Consider the following 12,988-nt stretch of genomic DNA (forward strand, 5'->3'; position numbering starts at 1 on the left):
CAGATGGAGTACACCCCTCTCCCCATTTCATCACTCCCTAGTATCGCTGGTTTCTATCACCCACTCCTCTACAGGAACTTGCTAGCTCTATGCCATAGAGAATTGGCTTCCGTTATCTACTGGAGTGTGGGAGGAATCCGGCATAAGAGCAGGTATTCCCTGGAGCGGACATAGTCAATAGGTCACATGCACATATATCGAGTGCAAAGATGAATGGGTTGAACATGGCGGAACTTTTACAAACATGAATGGCGATGATCTGTAGGATATTTCACTTTTCAGAGCTGCAGCTTTTACTCCAGAGCTGCTCTTCCTACTAGAATCCCTGTATTGCCTTCTCTGGCCTTTCCGGAGGCCACATAAACTTACTTATAGTCACTCAGTCATAGGCTAGTCCCTGTCTCCCCTCTTCATGTACCCCAATCTTGTCTTAAAGGGTTGTTCGGGGGTGAGTAATGGATGACCTAACCTTAAATATCCTTAGTAGAGACCCCTACTCTTTGATATTATATCCCTTATCTTGAAGAGCAGCATAAGATCCAGAGATCGGAGTGAGGCCTGGTCATTGGTACTAGACTAGCCATGGGGTTTTCTGGTGTAGCAGGGTGCACAGTCTAGCGAGAATGGCGTCACTGGGGGAAAGCATCCAACGAGAGGCAATCCATTGGACGGAAACAACTTGTGATGGAAGGATCAGAGGAGGAGGACGTCAGGAATCTTAGCAGGAAAATGGCAGCCAGATACAAAGCCAGATACCACTCGCATGGATGGACCATAACAGAGAACAACCAGAGCGAGCGCCATCACTATCTGAAGTGAAGGGCAAGACATCATGTGGTTAAAAAATGGTATCATTGAGCAGTGGGGCAACATGGCCTGGTGACATGATCCAGATTTCCGTGGCGCCATGATGATGGAGAGGCAGAATTTGGCACGAGCAGAAGGAATCGACGAACCCTTCTGGTCAGTAGGTTCAGGCTGGTGAAGGTGGAGTAATGGTGGAGAAGGTTTTCTTGATGTCCATGGTCCTATGATATGTATGTAAGCCACCACGATCTGCTGAAGTTCTGAAGGCCAAAGAAGGTTCAACAAGCTACTAGATGAAGTCTCTATTAAAGTGACTTAAAGGGGTGGTCATATTATTTGGACGTCATGAATCTGGCCAAAGCCCAGACAGAGGTTTGATTTTGTTGGTAGAAGACTTCTCCGACTAATGGTCGCTCAAGTCCTCCAGAACGGGAGCTAATAGAACAAGGTGAACCCTCTACAACACCCTTAGACATATCTCCTAACCACAGGCTGGGTGATACGCAATAGTTGGACCTCACCGATTACCAGAATGGAGGTCATGAGTGTCGTGTTCCTTCACACGGCACAACAAAGGTGTAGAGTTTGCGGTTGCAGCGATGAGACCTCGAAATATTCTACACTCATCCCATATTTAGAAGGAAATCTCAACTAAATTCTCCATATTTCATTGTGTATGGCCCCTTGTACAATAAAATAGTGATTTTTTTTTTTTGTTTTCTGGCAAGCAGAAAGACAAGGTTGAAGCGGAGCCTCAAAGCAAACCATAAATAAATGGTAATCAGCAGAAGCGGAGGAGGAAAATAGATTTGTAGGGCTGGTCAAAAGCCAAGTTTGTCTTAACAGTCTGGTTATATTTTGTGTCAGGAGTCTATATATACACTCACACACTAGTCAATGCTCCGGCCAACATGACAGGTTCAGCAATACATTGCTTCCCTCTAACGGGACCAGCAGCTCAAGACAAGGCCGAGACACCTCCTTGGTGCGTCTAGGTCCCAGGGCCCGAAGAACGGTATATTTAGAACATTTGTCATATCCTCTGGCAGCATAATATAAGTGTTTGACTACATGAAATCTCTGCTTTATTTAATGTAGGGCGATGCATTGTGAGTGACAGGCGGAGTGTTTAGGGATTAAGGGGGGGAGGTCGCTGACCTTTCTAGGATTTTCTCATAAAAGAAGCAAAACAAAGACCGTCGTATCGCTTGTTTTCGAGGTGATGAAGTAACTATGTCTATAAAAACAAACAACGTTACCATGCCAATGAGTATACGGCCGAGATGTAAAGAGATGGTTGCTGAAAAATCCCGGTGAATTCTCGACTTTCGGTAAAGCATGACCTCTATAGAAAGACGGGAAGAAAGATTGACTCCCTATAGAGAAAACCATGGCTTCCATAGAATGCTGGGAGAAAAGCATGGCCTCTATAGAAAGACGGGAAGAAAGATTGACTCCCTATAGAGGAAACCATGGCCTCCATAGAGTGCTCAGAGAAAAGCATGACCTCTATAGAAAGATGGGAGGAAAGATTGACCCCCTATAGAGGAAACCATGGCCTCCATAGAATGCTCAGAGAAAAGCATGACCTCTATAGAAAGATGGGAGGAAAGATTGACCCCCTATAGAGGAAACCATGTCCCCCATAGAATGCTCAGAGAAAAGCATGACCTCTATAGAAAGATGGGAGGAAAGATTGACTCCCTATAGAGGAAACCATGGCCTCCATAGAATGCTCAGAGAAAAGCATGACCTCTATAGAAAGATGGGAGGAAAGATTGACTCCCTATAGAGGAAACCATGTCCCCCATAGAATGCTCAGAGAAAAGCATGACCTCTATAGAAAGATGGGAGGAAAGATTGACTCCCTATAGAGGAAACCATGGCCTCCATAGAATGCTCAGAGAAAAGCATGACCTGTATAAAATGATGGGAGGTAAACATGTTCTCTATAGAAAAATGAGAAAAAAGCGTGACCGCTGTAGAATCACTGGAGGAAAGTGTGGTCTCCATAGAATGTTGGGAGAAAGTATGACCTCTATAGAATGATGGAAGTTAAGCATGGTCACTATGGAATGATAGGAAGAAAGCATGACCCCAAGAGAATCATGGGAGGAAAGCCTAGCCTGCATAGAACCATGGAAGATATACATGGCCTCCATAAGATTGCAGGAGGTAAGCATGATATCCACAGAAACATAGAAGGTTAGCATCTTCTCCACAGAAACACAGAAGATAAGCATATTCTCCATAGAACTGTGGAAGTTAAGTATGGCATCCATAGGATCACAGAAGATACATATGACTTCTATACAATCATGGGAGGAAAGCATAGTCTACACAGAACCATGGAAGATATACAAAAGATTATAGGAGGTACGCATGAACTCTACAGCACCATGGGAGGTCCACATGGCCTCCATAGAAACAAAGAAAGTCACCATGGTCTCAATACTACCGTAGAAGGCCAGAACCGAACATAAGCATGACCTATATAGAAGCATGGGCTCCACAAAAGTATCAGAGGCAAAAATGGCCACCATAGAACCATAGTAAGCATGGCCTCCATAAAACTATAAGGAAAGTAAGCATCACCTCCATAGAAGCATGGAGTGTAAGCATAGTCTCTACAGAGCCACGGGGAGGAGAGTTTAACATCTCCCATAGGACCATAGGAGGTAAGAATTGTTGAAATGACTCTGCTAATCATGACCTAGTCTATACAGCAAAGCTGATGAATGAGCTGCAGAGAACAGGAAGGATCAGCCTATTGTTCTGTAGTGGCGAGTGTGAAAAAAATTTGTGGGTACAGAAAATAAACTTGTTTCAAAACCATATTTCTAATAGATAATTGATTTAATGAATACGTCGTTTTCTGATATTCCCAGAACCGTTACAATTATTTTTATATAAATACATAATCGCTAATATATTTCAACTCAGAAAATAAGAACATTCGGGGGAGGAGAGACCTAGAGAAAGACTGACATTTAGAACGACCACCACCAACATTGTCTGACAGACAAGAAGAGCAAATATTCAATCGGAATGTTAAGCTCCGTCGTGTAGAATACACAAAAATTCCTGAAAGGAGGAACATTTCTTAAAATTACTTAACTGGCCCATTAAACTGATAAAACATGATGAGACATTTGGTTAAATATTTAGCCCCTGGCACTGCACCACACATTGTAATGCTAACAATGAGAACCTGGCTGGTAGCTGGAGCTCTTGGCTTCGTATACAGAGTAAGCTACTGGTGGTCCGCCTATCTTCTAAACACCTCCACATTAACTATTTTGTTTAGAATTGCTTAAATACTAAGGTTTGGCCTCAGAAGGTTCAGTCATATATCACCCCCTTCCTTGATGTGGGGGGATTCGAAAACAGAACGTGGAGATGGGAGCTTTACGGGGCCTTCCTGACACTGTGCAGATGGCAGCCACAATACCCGGCTTAGTATACCTTGACTCACGGCCTGACAAGGATGGGCTCCGTTGATGGAGTGAAATAAATATACGATGCCTGATGTATTAGTAATAGATGTGTGTGGTTGTGTATCATTAGTCATGGTAGTCATCCCTTCAGGAAATAGCCAGAAGAGGGCTGCAAGCTATTAAAGAGAACCTGACATGGGTTCTTTGTTATTGGATTTGGAAGGGTTTGCAAGACTTATTATAGGTCATCAATATCAGATTGGTAGGGCTGCCGGGAGTCGGATTCACACCAAGAACCATGGCTGGTGGAAGAACCACCACCGAAACAGCACAAAAATCAAATCAAATAGGCTTTATTGGCACGTCCGAATAGATATTTGGCATTGCCAAAGATAGTAAAGTGGTGGTGGTGGTGAGTTGGAGTCGAGGGGAGAGTATGCGGGGGGGGGGCTGATTTGGGGTATAACAGTCCGTGGAGTCTCGTCTTCCTCTTACTTGGTGACCGCTATATGGGGAGGTGAGGTGGGGCGTGTGGTTTGGGGTATAACAGTCTGTGGAGTCTCATCTTCCTCTTAGTTGGTGACCACTATATGGGGAGGTGGGGTGGGGTGGGTGGTTTGGGGTATAACAGTCCGTGGAGTCTTATCTTCCTCTTGTTCGGTGACAGCTGAACACATATTGGGCAGCGATCTCCACAGTGGCCTCTTCTTCTCTCAGTAGGATGTAGAGTTTCCTCTTCTCGTCAGTGTATAGTGGCCACGCCAGGTTAATTTAAGGGAATCCGTCAGGTTGATATGGGACACTAAGGCTAAGTCCACATGAAGGAATCTGCCACCAATTTGGAGGTGGATTCTGCCCCCAAATAATCACAGATTCCGCCTATGTGGTTCTTCAGTGAATCTGGGGTCGAACATCCTGGCTTTACTGAAAAAGTCGTACCCGGGGTGCACGCGCAGTGAAGCCACGATGAACATCCCTGGCTCTATGAGAGAATTGCACAGGTCTCAGGAGCACCAAAGAGGAGTCTGATCTCTAAGTAAGTAGAAAGGGGTGGGTTTTTTGGCCCTGCTACAGGTAAGCATTGGCACAGATGGGACACTAAACCATCAGTCCATAAGAATCTGTGGGTGGTCTAGTGTCCAAAATGGCCCTGAGAGGTTCCCCTTGAGCTCAGTTTCCACTCACGTGAAGGTGTAAGGTGTTGAGTAAAGTACAGGAGGCGGGCAGGAGAGGAAGTTAGAGAAGTGTACTTTCAGCCAATAGCTGCAGAGCAGGAAGTGATGTCAGATAAGCTGATGCAGTTTCTGACAACCAATGCTATTAGCTTCCTTTAGATTCACTCGAAAAGCAGATGTGCAAAGTTAAAGGGGTTGTCCAGGATAATCTTTTTTTGGCAAGCAGGCATGGTGAGTACAATCCGAGGTCAGGGCAGGAAGAATTTGTGCAATATGGTAAGTAAGGCATAAGTTCCCCCCCCCCCATGGTCTGGTCCTGCTGCCCTGGGGGTCTTGTTCTGCCGTAAGTTCTGGCCGCACATGACCGCTGAGACCAGTTAGTGGTCTAAGGAACGCGGAAGTTACTCACATAGTCGCACCTGAGACCTACTGTGGTTTTTAATTGGCCCCAGCGGTCACGTATGGTGAAAACTTCCACCAGAACAAGACCCCAGGAGCAGCAATGGGAGAAACCAAAAAGGTTATCCTGGACAACCTCTTTAACTTATCCGCTATCCCACATGCCTGACTTTGACTTCATTCATACAGTACAAGGACTAGGACTCCCATTCTCAGGATTCTCGGACAATTGCCGGTTAGACACTTATTACTTGATAAACTAGGCACCATCTGTTTAAACTTGGTACCACGTCTTTAAATACCCCTTGTGTATCAAGTCAATAACTCAAGGAAAAAGATGGCAGAGTCTGAGAAAATGGCTGCAACCCAAGTGTAAAAAATAACGCAAGGTTGGGCGCTGTTCATACTACCAGCGATGCTACAGAATCCACTATGCCCTTCACCTAGCTTGATAAATCCAACACTAGGGGGAGCTCACCACATAATGCATTCATGGAACCTGGTGCTAATTGCAACTTTAGTAGGCTCCCCCTAGTGGCGGCTGCAGAAAGGCATAAAATGCACATTTAACTATATGGTTGTATTGAGGAAAGCAGGAGATTTGGAGTCATGTAACAGAAGAAAAGGACAGCTTATAAAATGACCTCCATTGACAAGAATGGAAAATTCACTGACGCAAGTCGAAAAACATAAAAAAAAAGATGGTGGTCCGCTATAGGTAATGATTATATACAGCAAGAGTATATAACACTGCACTATACATAAGCTGGATGGAGCGCAGCCTGTGCCTGATGCAATGAGCAATGCCAGATATATACAAGTACCCCCCCTTGCCATGCCCCCCCGCCGCACTCACACTACACTGTGACACTAATAGCTTTTATGACACATTCATCTTCTATTTTATTGCGTCCTGACCACGTAACCTCAACAAGTGCAGCGCATACCCCAGGATATTAATCCACCGGATATTGGTCATATCTCCAGGACTATGGATACAGGGGAGGGGGGGAGGAGGAAAGAGAAAAAGTATAACAAAGTCTGCAGTCAATTTCTTTAGTTCGGAATCTGATAATCCAAAAAGTTTCAGAGAAGACCAAGTAAAGAATTTTTTTGGACAATTTTTTTGATAATAAGGTGATCGGCCACCGGCCTGGACCCCGGCAGAAGATGTTCGATTTATTTAGTACCCGTAATTCACTGACATTAGCTGTAGGAGGGCTTGTTTTTTGTGGGATGACTTTTTGATTATTTATGGATTCTGCATTCTTCAAAGGATAGGGAGTAACTTGTTGTCCAACCTCTGGGATCCCCATCGATCACAAAAATTCCCCTTGTGGATGAGGGCAACGCTTGCCTACCTCTGGCCATTGGCAACCCATTTAGTGATCTGGGGGTCACCGCGTAGCTGGCATAACATTTTATATTTCTTCTTTGTCAGTATTTGTACAACTTTTGCCGAATAAAACACTTTTTAGACATATTTGTTAGGCTGTCTTTTAAGAGACATAATCTTTTACTAGTCAGAGTACCAGTAGGAAGGCTTGTTTTTTGCAGGATGAAGAATAGTTTACACCATTTTAGGGGTAAATTTAAGATATCAATCACTACCAGGCCCCAGCAGTGACCACAAGGGCATACCCCCTAGTACCCCTACTAATTCCTAGAATGGCATCATCCCTTCAACGCATTACCTGACACGGCAGCATCTTTGTGCATGTGGTTGGGTCTGCCAATTGTCGATCAATCTAATTCCCTTAAATGAGGCCAACTTGTAGTACCCAAAGCAGCCACATGTCCCTCATTAAAGGTGGTAGGTACTTTAGTGAGGGAGCCCTACACCATGCCCCTGGTGGTCATTAATTTGGAGGTCCTAACAAAATGGAACTCAAGTTTTTAAGGGACACCCCCCTTTTAAACAACCAGGCCCCTTTAATCCAGTGATTCTGGGGGTTTCAAATCTCGGATCCTCACCAATGTAAAAAGTTTGACAATAAGAATATTAGATGACTGAAGGTGTCAAAAACAACAGCAACAGGTATCGGTTAGGGACCGTAATGGGCACGTCCTGAACCTCCCAAATACAGTGTTACACTCAGTATCAGATACAAATATTTTATCTTCTAACTCACACTCATATTCCGGTCCCAGATTTGTATGGTGCCGTCCTGGCATCCAGCAGCGATAAGTTTGCCGTCTCTGCTGTATGTGGCGCAAGTTGGGATGACACGTTTGCCTTGTGCAGATCTTGGTTTAAAGATACTTTTGTGCTTCTTTTCATTGGAAACATCCCAAGTCCGGACAGTTCTGAAAAAAGAAAAAAAAAAAAAAAAAACGATGATAATTGCAATATTACAAAACCAGTGTGCGGGGCCAAATCTGTCCACAGCTTATCACAGCGTTCCCTAGTTTAATTAAAGCACTATCGCCTATGTTGAATTTTTTTTCACGCTCGCCACTACAGAACAATAGGCTGATCCTTCCTGTTTTCTGCAGCTCACTCATCAGCTTTGCTGTATAGACTAGGTCATGATTAGCAGAGTCATTTCAACAATGCTTACCTCTCATGGTCCTATATGAGGTGTTACTCTCTCCACCCCGTGGCTCTGTAGAGACTATGCTTACACTCCATACTTCTATGGAGGTGATGCTTACTTTCCCTATAGTTCTATGGATGCCATGATTACCTCCATGGTTTTATGGAGGCCATGCTTACTTACTGTGGTTCTATGGTGGCCATTTTTGCCACCGATACTTTTGTGGAGCCCATGCTTACGTCACATGCTTCTATATAGGTCATGCTTCTGTTTGGTTCTGGCCTTCTACGGTAGTATTGAGACATGGCTACTATTCAATTCAATAGTACTCTGATCTAATGTGTTTTACTCCTGCCCTGTTCCACTTGCCCTAACCTCAGCCTGATGAAAATAATGACCCTGCGCCACCTGCCCTGACCCATTGCCTGATTTACCATATTGAACAAACTCTTCTTGTCCTGACCTCGGAATGTCTTCACCATGCCTTTGCCTGACCCAAGCTGCCATCTCTTACCCCATGTGGGTCAGCTGTCGCTAGAGGTGGTCCCCTAAGCTAAGTCTGTCTCCCCGTGCAGTGATTAAAGGGTTTACTTAAACAATGCCCAAAGTCTAGCTGGTTTAGTGACAGTGGGTCTCTATTGTACCCGCTGCGGTACAATATTTTGGCGATTCTTGGCTATATATGGGTATATGCTTAGGGGTTTCCAAAAAGCTGTCACTCAGGAGGTCCAGCATGTAAATGGTATTTCCCAGAAGCCTTTACTGGTGGAATTAAAGGCACGCACATAGTTTCGAGCAAACAGAAAAGTAACAGCAACATTCCTGTGTGTTTGTCTTCTAATTGTCCCCCTTTCCTGTCTGTTTCGTCCCCATCACCCTGCAAGGACATGGCGTTCTCACGTTCGTAGAAGGTCCACATGGTGTCTGAACATGTAGTTGGAATAACCTGGGTTGTATCACAGGCTCTGATCGTCGTTTTTCACCCTTTACTGCATCCATCAAAACCCCTGGAGCGGATTTCACATCGGGTTCACGAGGAGAATTGTGTGCACAGAGTCATTCATCTCTCGCTCGGGTAATTATCACTAATCGTGTTTTCTTTTCACCGTCATTAAAACTATTACGCTAATGAACTATGTGGACCGGCGAGTCAATATCAAGCGGGAAGCCCTGGAGAAGGCTGACACGTTACTGCCGCCACTTGTCACGTCCAGCTGACGCATATTTGGAGGCTTCGAGCTGGTCCAGAACAAGAATCGACGGAGAACAGGAATATTTTAGTAGTGTTATATTTCCATTTCTCATATGGCAAGAATGTTCCAGAACAGGGGTCATAATAGTCGAAAGCTGAGAAAAATAAAAAATATGTTGGGTCTCCAGGAAGGCACAATGGGATGACCCAAAAAATTTTGTACCGCGAACTATTAAAGCAGGGCTGCCTGTTCGCGAACACATTGGGCATCAAAAATAGGTTACGTCAGGTATTGTATTCCAACTACTTAAAGTGTTTTCCGGGGTTAATAATGGATGGGCTATCAATTGGAGATCAGCAGAGTATAGACATCTGGTCAGTTGCTCCCGATCTGTTGGGGTCCCGGGTGTTGGATTCCCACTTACCTTCTAATCGACCACCTATCCCGAGAAAGTCCTTTAAGAAAACCCCTTTAAGAGTGAATTTGGATGTTTTTTTTTGAAAGTAGACAAGTTTTTGTAATAATGGACAAGCCATAAACTAAAATTGCATTACTAGATAACCGCGTGGCCGTACTATTTGTGGTGTCACCTCCTTCCCCTGTAGTCGGTACTGCAGAAAAAATACATAGCAAACGATAATTTCCTACAGTGACAGGACTGTCAGTGGTCTTGACTGCTAGACCACTGGACTTCCCCTTTAAGGGTGTAGATATTGGTTGCATTTGGCTATGCACGTCTCTTGCAGCAGCAATGGATGCATGTGCCAAGTCTCCTGCTGTAGGAATTGTTCTGTGAATTGGTGGGCAGGGTTTCAATTGCTTCTCCCAGACAAAGCCAGCTGTGCTAGCTCTCTTCATAGCAGTACATGCTTGCAGTTAGTAATGAGGGATGGTTGTAAATAAATTAGCACAGTATCACTGGAAAATGCACAATATGAAGCTGATGTAGCAGAGCTGGATTTGATAGGAGATGAGAATCCCAAATTTACATGCTACAGGACCAAGAGTCAGCACAATGGTAATGGACTCCCTGTCTCAGCCCTTATCAGCAAAATTCCATTAGCAGACTGATAACTGGGAGATAATCAGCTCAGAAATACAAGATGGCTCCTGAGCACTCAGCTCCCCCTCCCTCCTGAGAGCAGGGATTAGTCAGTTGTCCTGGGCGGAGAGATAAGATAATCCCCAGGTCCGAGGTTATGGAAACGCAGTGTAAACAATGAAGGGAATAATCTCAGTAGCCAAACAAAGCAGTTTTGCTGAAGCAATATATTTAGGAAAAGTCTTAAATCCACAGAAGCTAGCAGTATAGACAGGATCCTTGAGTTAGGACAACCCCTTTAAATAGTCGCTCTCTATTGTGGCTCACAGTGGTTCATCAAAAATGTACTGGTGCACGATGGAAGACGTCAGTCAACTACGTTTCAGGACTGTAGGTCCAGCTAATATCTGGTATTGTGTCAGTCCATGGCAGGCTGGGCAACAAAAGGTCTTGGTCTCCAGTTCTAGGCCTTTCCCTATGATGGAAGCTGGAGATCTGGGTCCCAGAAGGTTAGTACATTAACAAAAAGTGTTGTCGGGAAATGGGAAGGTCGGGGTGGGTTCTCTTTGGAGAGAGTCCCATGTAGGGGGTAAGGAGTCTTATATGCCATGTAACGTTCCTCAGGAAAAAGGGTAAGAAAATTAGGTTTCCTTACAAAAAAAAACGAGCCACCAAGTCAATGTCCGACCCTTTATACAGAGCATGACGGAGATATTTTTAGGGTGTTTGTTCCTAGAATGAGTAGAATACTTTCTGGCTGGGAATGAGGCCTTTAAAGGGGTACCCCAGGTATAGATATTGATGACCTACCCTTAGGACAGGTCAGCCATATGCGATAGTTGGGTTTACGACAGCCCACAAATGAGTTCATTGAAGAGGGAAATTGAGCGTCGAGGACTCTTCACCGAATACCAAACACAGCACTGTACATTGTATTCAATTGAATGGGACTGGGCTGTAGTTGTACCATGTGACCAATGAGTATGAGGTTATCGGCACAGGGAAGAGGCCATAGCTGTGGCACATGTTCATTGGTAACATGGTCCATGGTGCACAGATGACTGGAAAGCACCCCGAAACAGTTGTCTACAGAAGAGTGTCTGCTTCGGCTACAAGGCCTGTTTAAAGGGTCTGACATTGCCTTATAGGACAGTTGCTTTCCATCAGGTGACGCTTTCCGTCAGGACAGACATTCTTTATTCTACTATCAATACCAAAACTGATTCTTCCAGCAGAACGGGGAGGAAGATGGAGAATCCGTAAGATAATATAGCAATGTACAGTTCACATCTGCTCAACATATTCACTATTTTATGGCTGCCCGGAGAGCGATTCACGGTCACTTAAAACACACTACAATGAATGAAATATTCCTGCCGGACGGCCTGGAGGAAGTGGGGGGGAGCTGGGACCAGTCCAACAATCAGGGAACACAACCAGTTCCAAATCTCTATATAAAGGATGGCCAGACCAGTGTGAAATAACATGGCGCCCTGCGGTGCTGCGGCTAAGGCATGTAAAATATTATACAGGTCCGTCCGTCAGGGCTGCGGCAGGAACGTTAATTAGCCCACCCATTTAGAAGATTTAGGAATATATTGAGGATATTTTATTGTACAGGCTACAGAAGGGAAGTCAACTGGAGAAGGTCAAGTGCAAATGGGGCTTGGAGAGGTTTTCCCACCATAGTAAATAATAGCGCTAACCGAAGGGGAAGCGCCTGCCTGCTCACCAGAATTCTTAAAATGAAGGAGGTATTCAATGGTCAGAGGCACTCCCAGGATCCTCCATTCACAATAGGTGATGTTACAACACAATGATAGAGAACACCTCTATATAGATAACACAGGATCCTCCATTCACAATAGGTGATGTTACAACTCAGGTAAGATTACAATGACGGAGAAGACCTCTATATAGATAACACAGGATCCACCATTCACAATAGGTGATGTTACAACACAGGAAAGATTACAATGACTGAGAAGACCGCTATATAGATAACACAGGATCCACCATTGACAATAGGCGATGTTACAACTCAGGTAAGATTACAATGACGGAGAAGACCTCTATATAGATAACACAGGATCCACCATTCACAATAGGTGATGTTACAACACAATGATAGAGAAGACCTCTATATAGATTACACAGGATCCACCATTCACAATAGGTGATGTTACAACTCAGGTAAGATTACAATGACGGAGAAGACCTCTATATAGATAACACAGGATCCACCATTCACAATAGGTGATGTTACAACTCAGAACCTGAACTTGCATCTAAACCGATTTATTCTCCAATTTTTCTATCATCTGAAGATCTAAAACGTTTTCGAGAATCTCGTATCAAAACAACGACTCTGCCAGAATAAAAGTGATCGTAAATGTCA

At 44.3% G+C, this 12,988-nt stretch overlaps 1 protein-coding gene across 1 annotated transcript in view; it reads right to left on the reverse strand.

The window, feature by feature from the left end:
• The window catches only part of WDR70 (WD repeat domain 70), a 140,173-nt gene that overhangs the window by 59,016 nt on the left and 68,169 nt on the right, over positions 1 to 12,988 (reverse strand). Inside the window, exon 10 of the mRNA XM_075267604.1 lies at positions 7,951 to 8,125. Within this exon, the coding sequence (XP_075123705.1) occupies positions 7,951 to 8,125 (175 nt within the window). The remainder of the gene's footprint in view (positions 1 to 7,950; positions 8,126 to 12,988) is intronic.

The sequence above is a fragment of the Leptodactylus fuscus genome, chromosome 1, assembly GCF_031893055.1.
Source record: "Leptodactylus fuscus isolate aLepFus1 chromosome 1, aLepFus1.hap2, whole genome shotgun sequence".
In the NCBI taxonomy this organism is placed as follows: Eukaryota; Metazoa; Chordata; class Amphibia; order Anura; family Leptodactylidae; genus Leptodactylus; species Leptodactylus fuscus.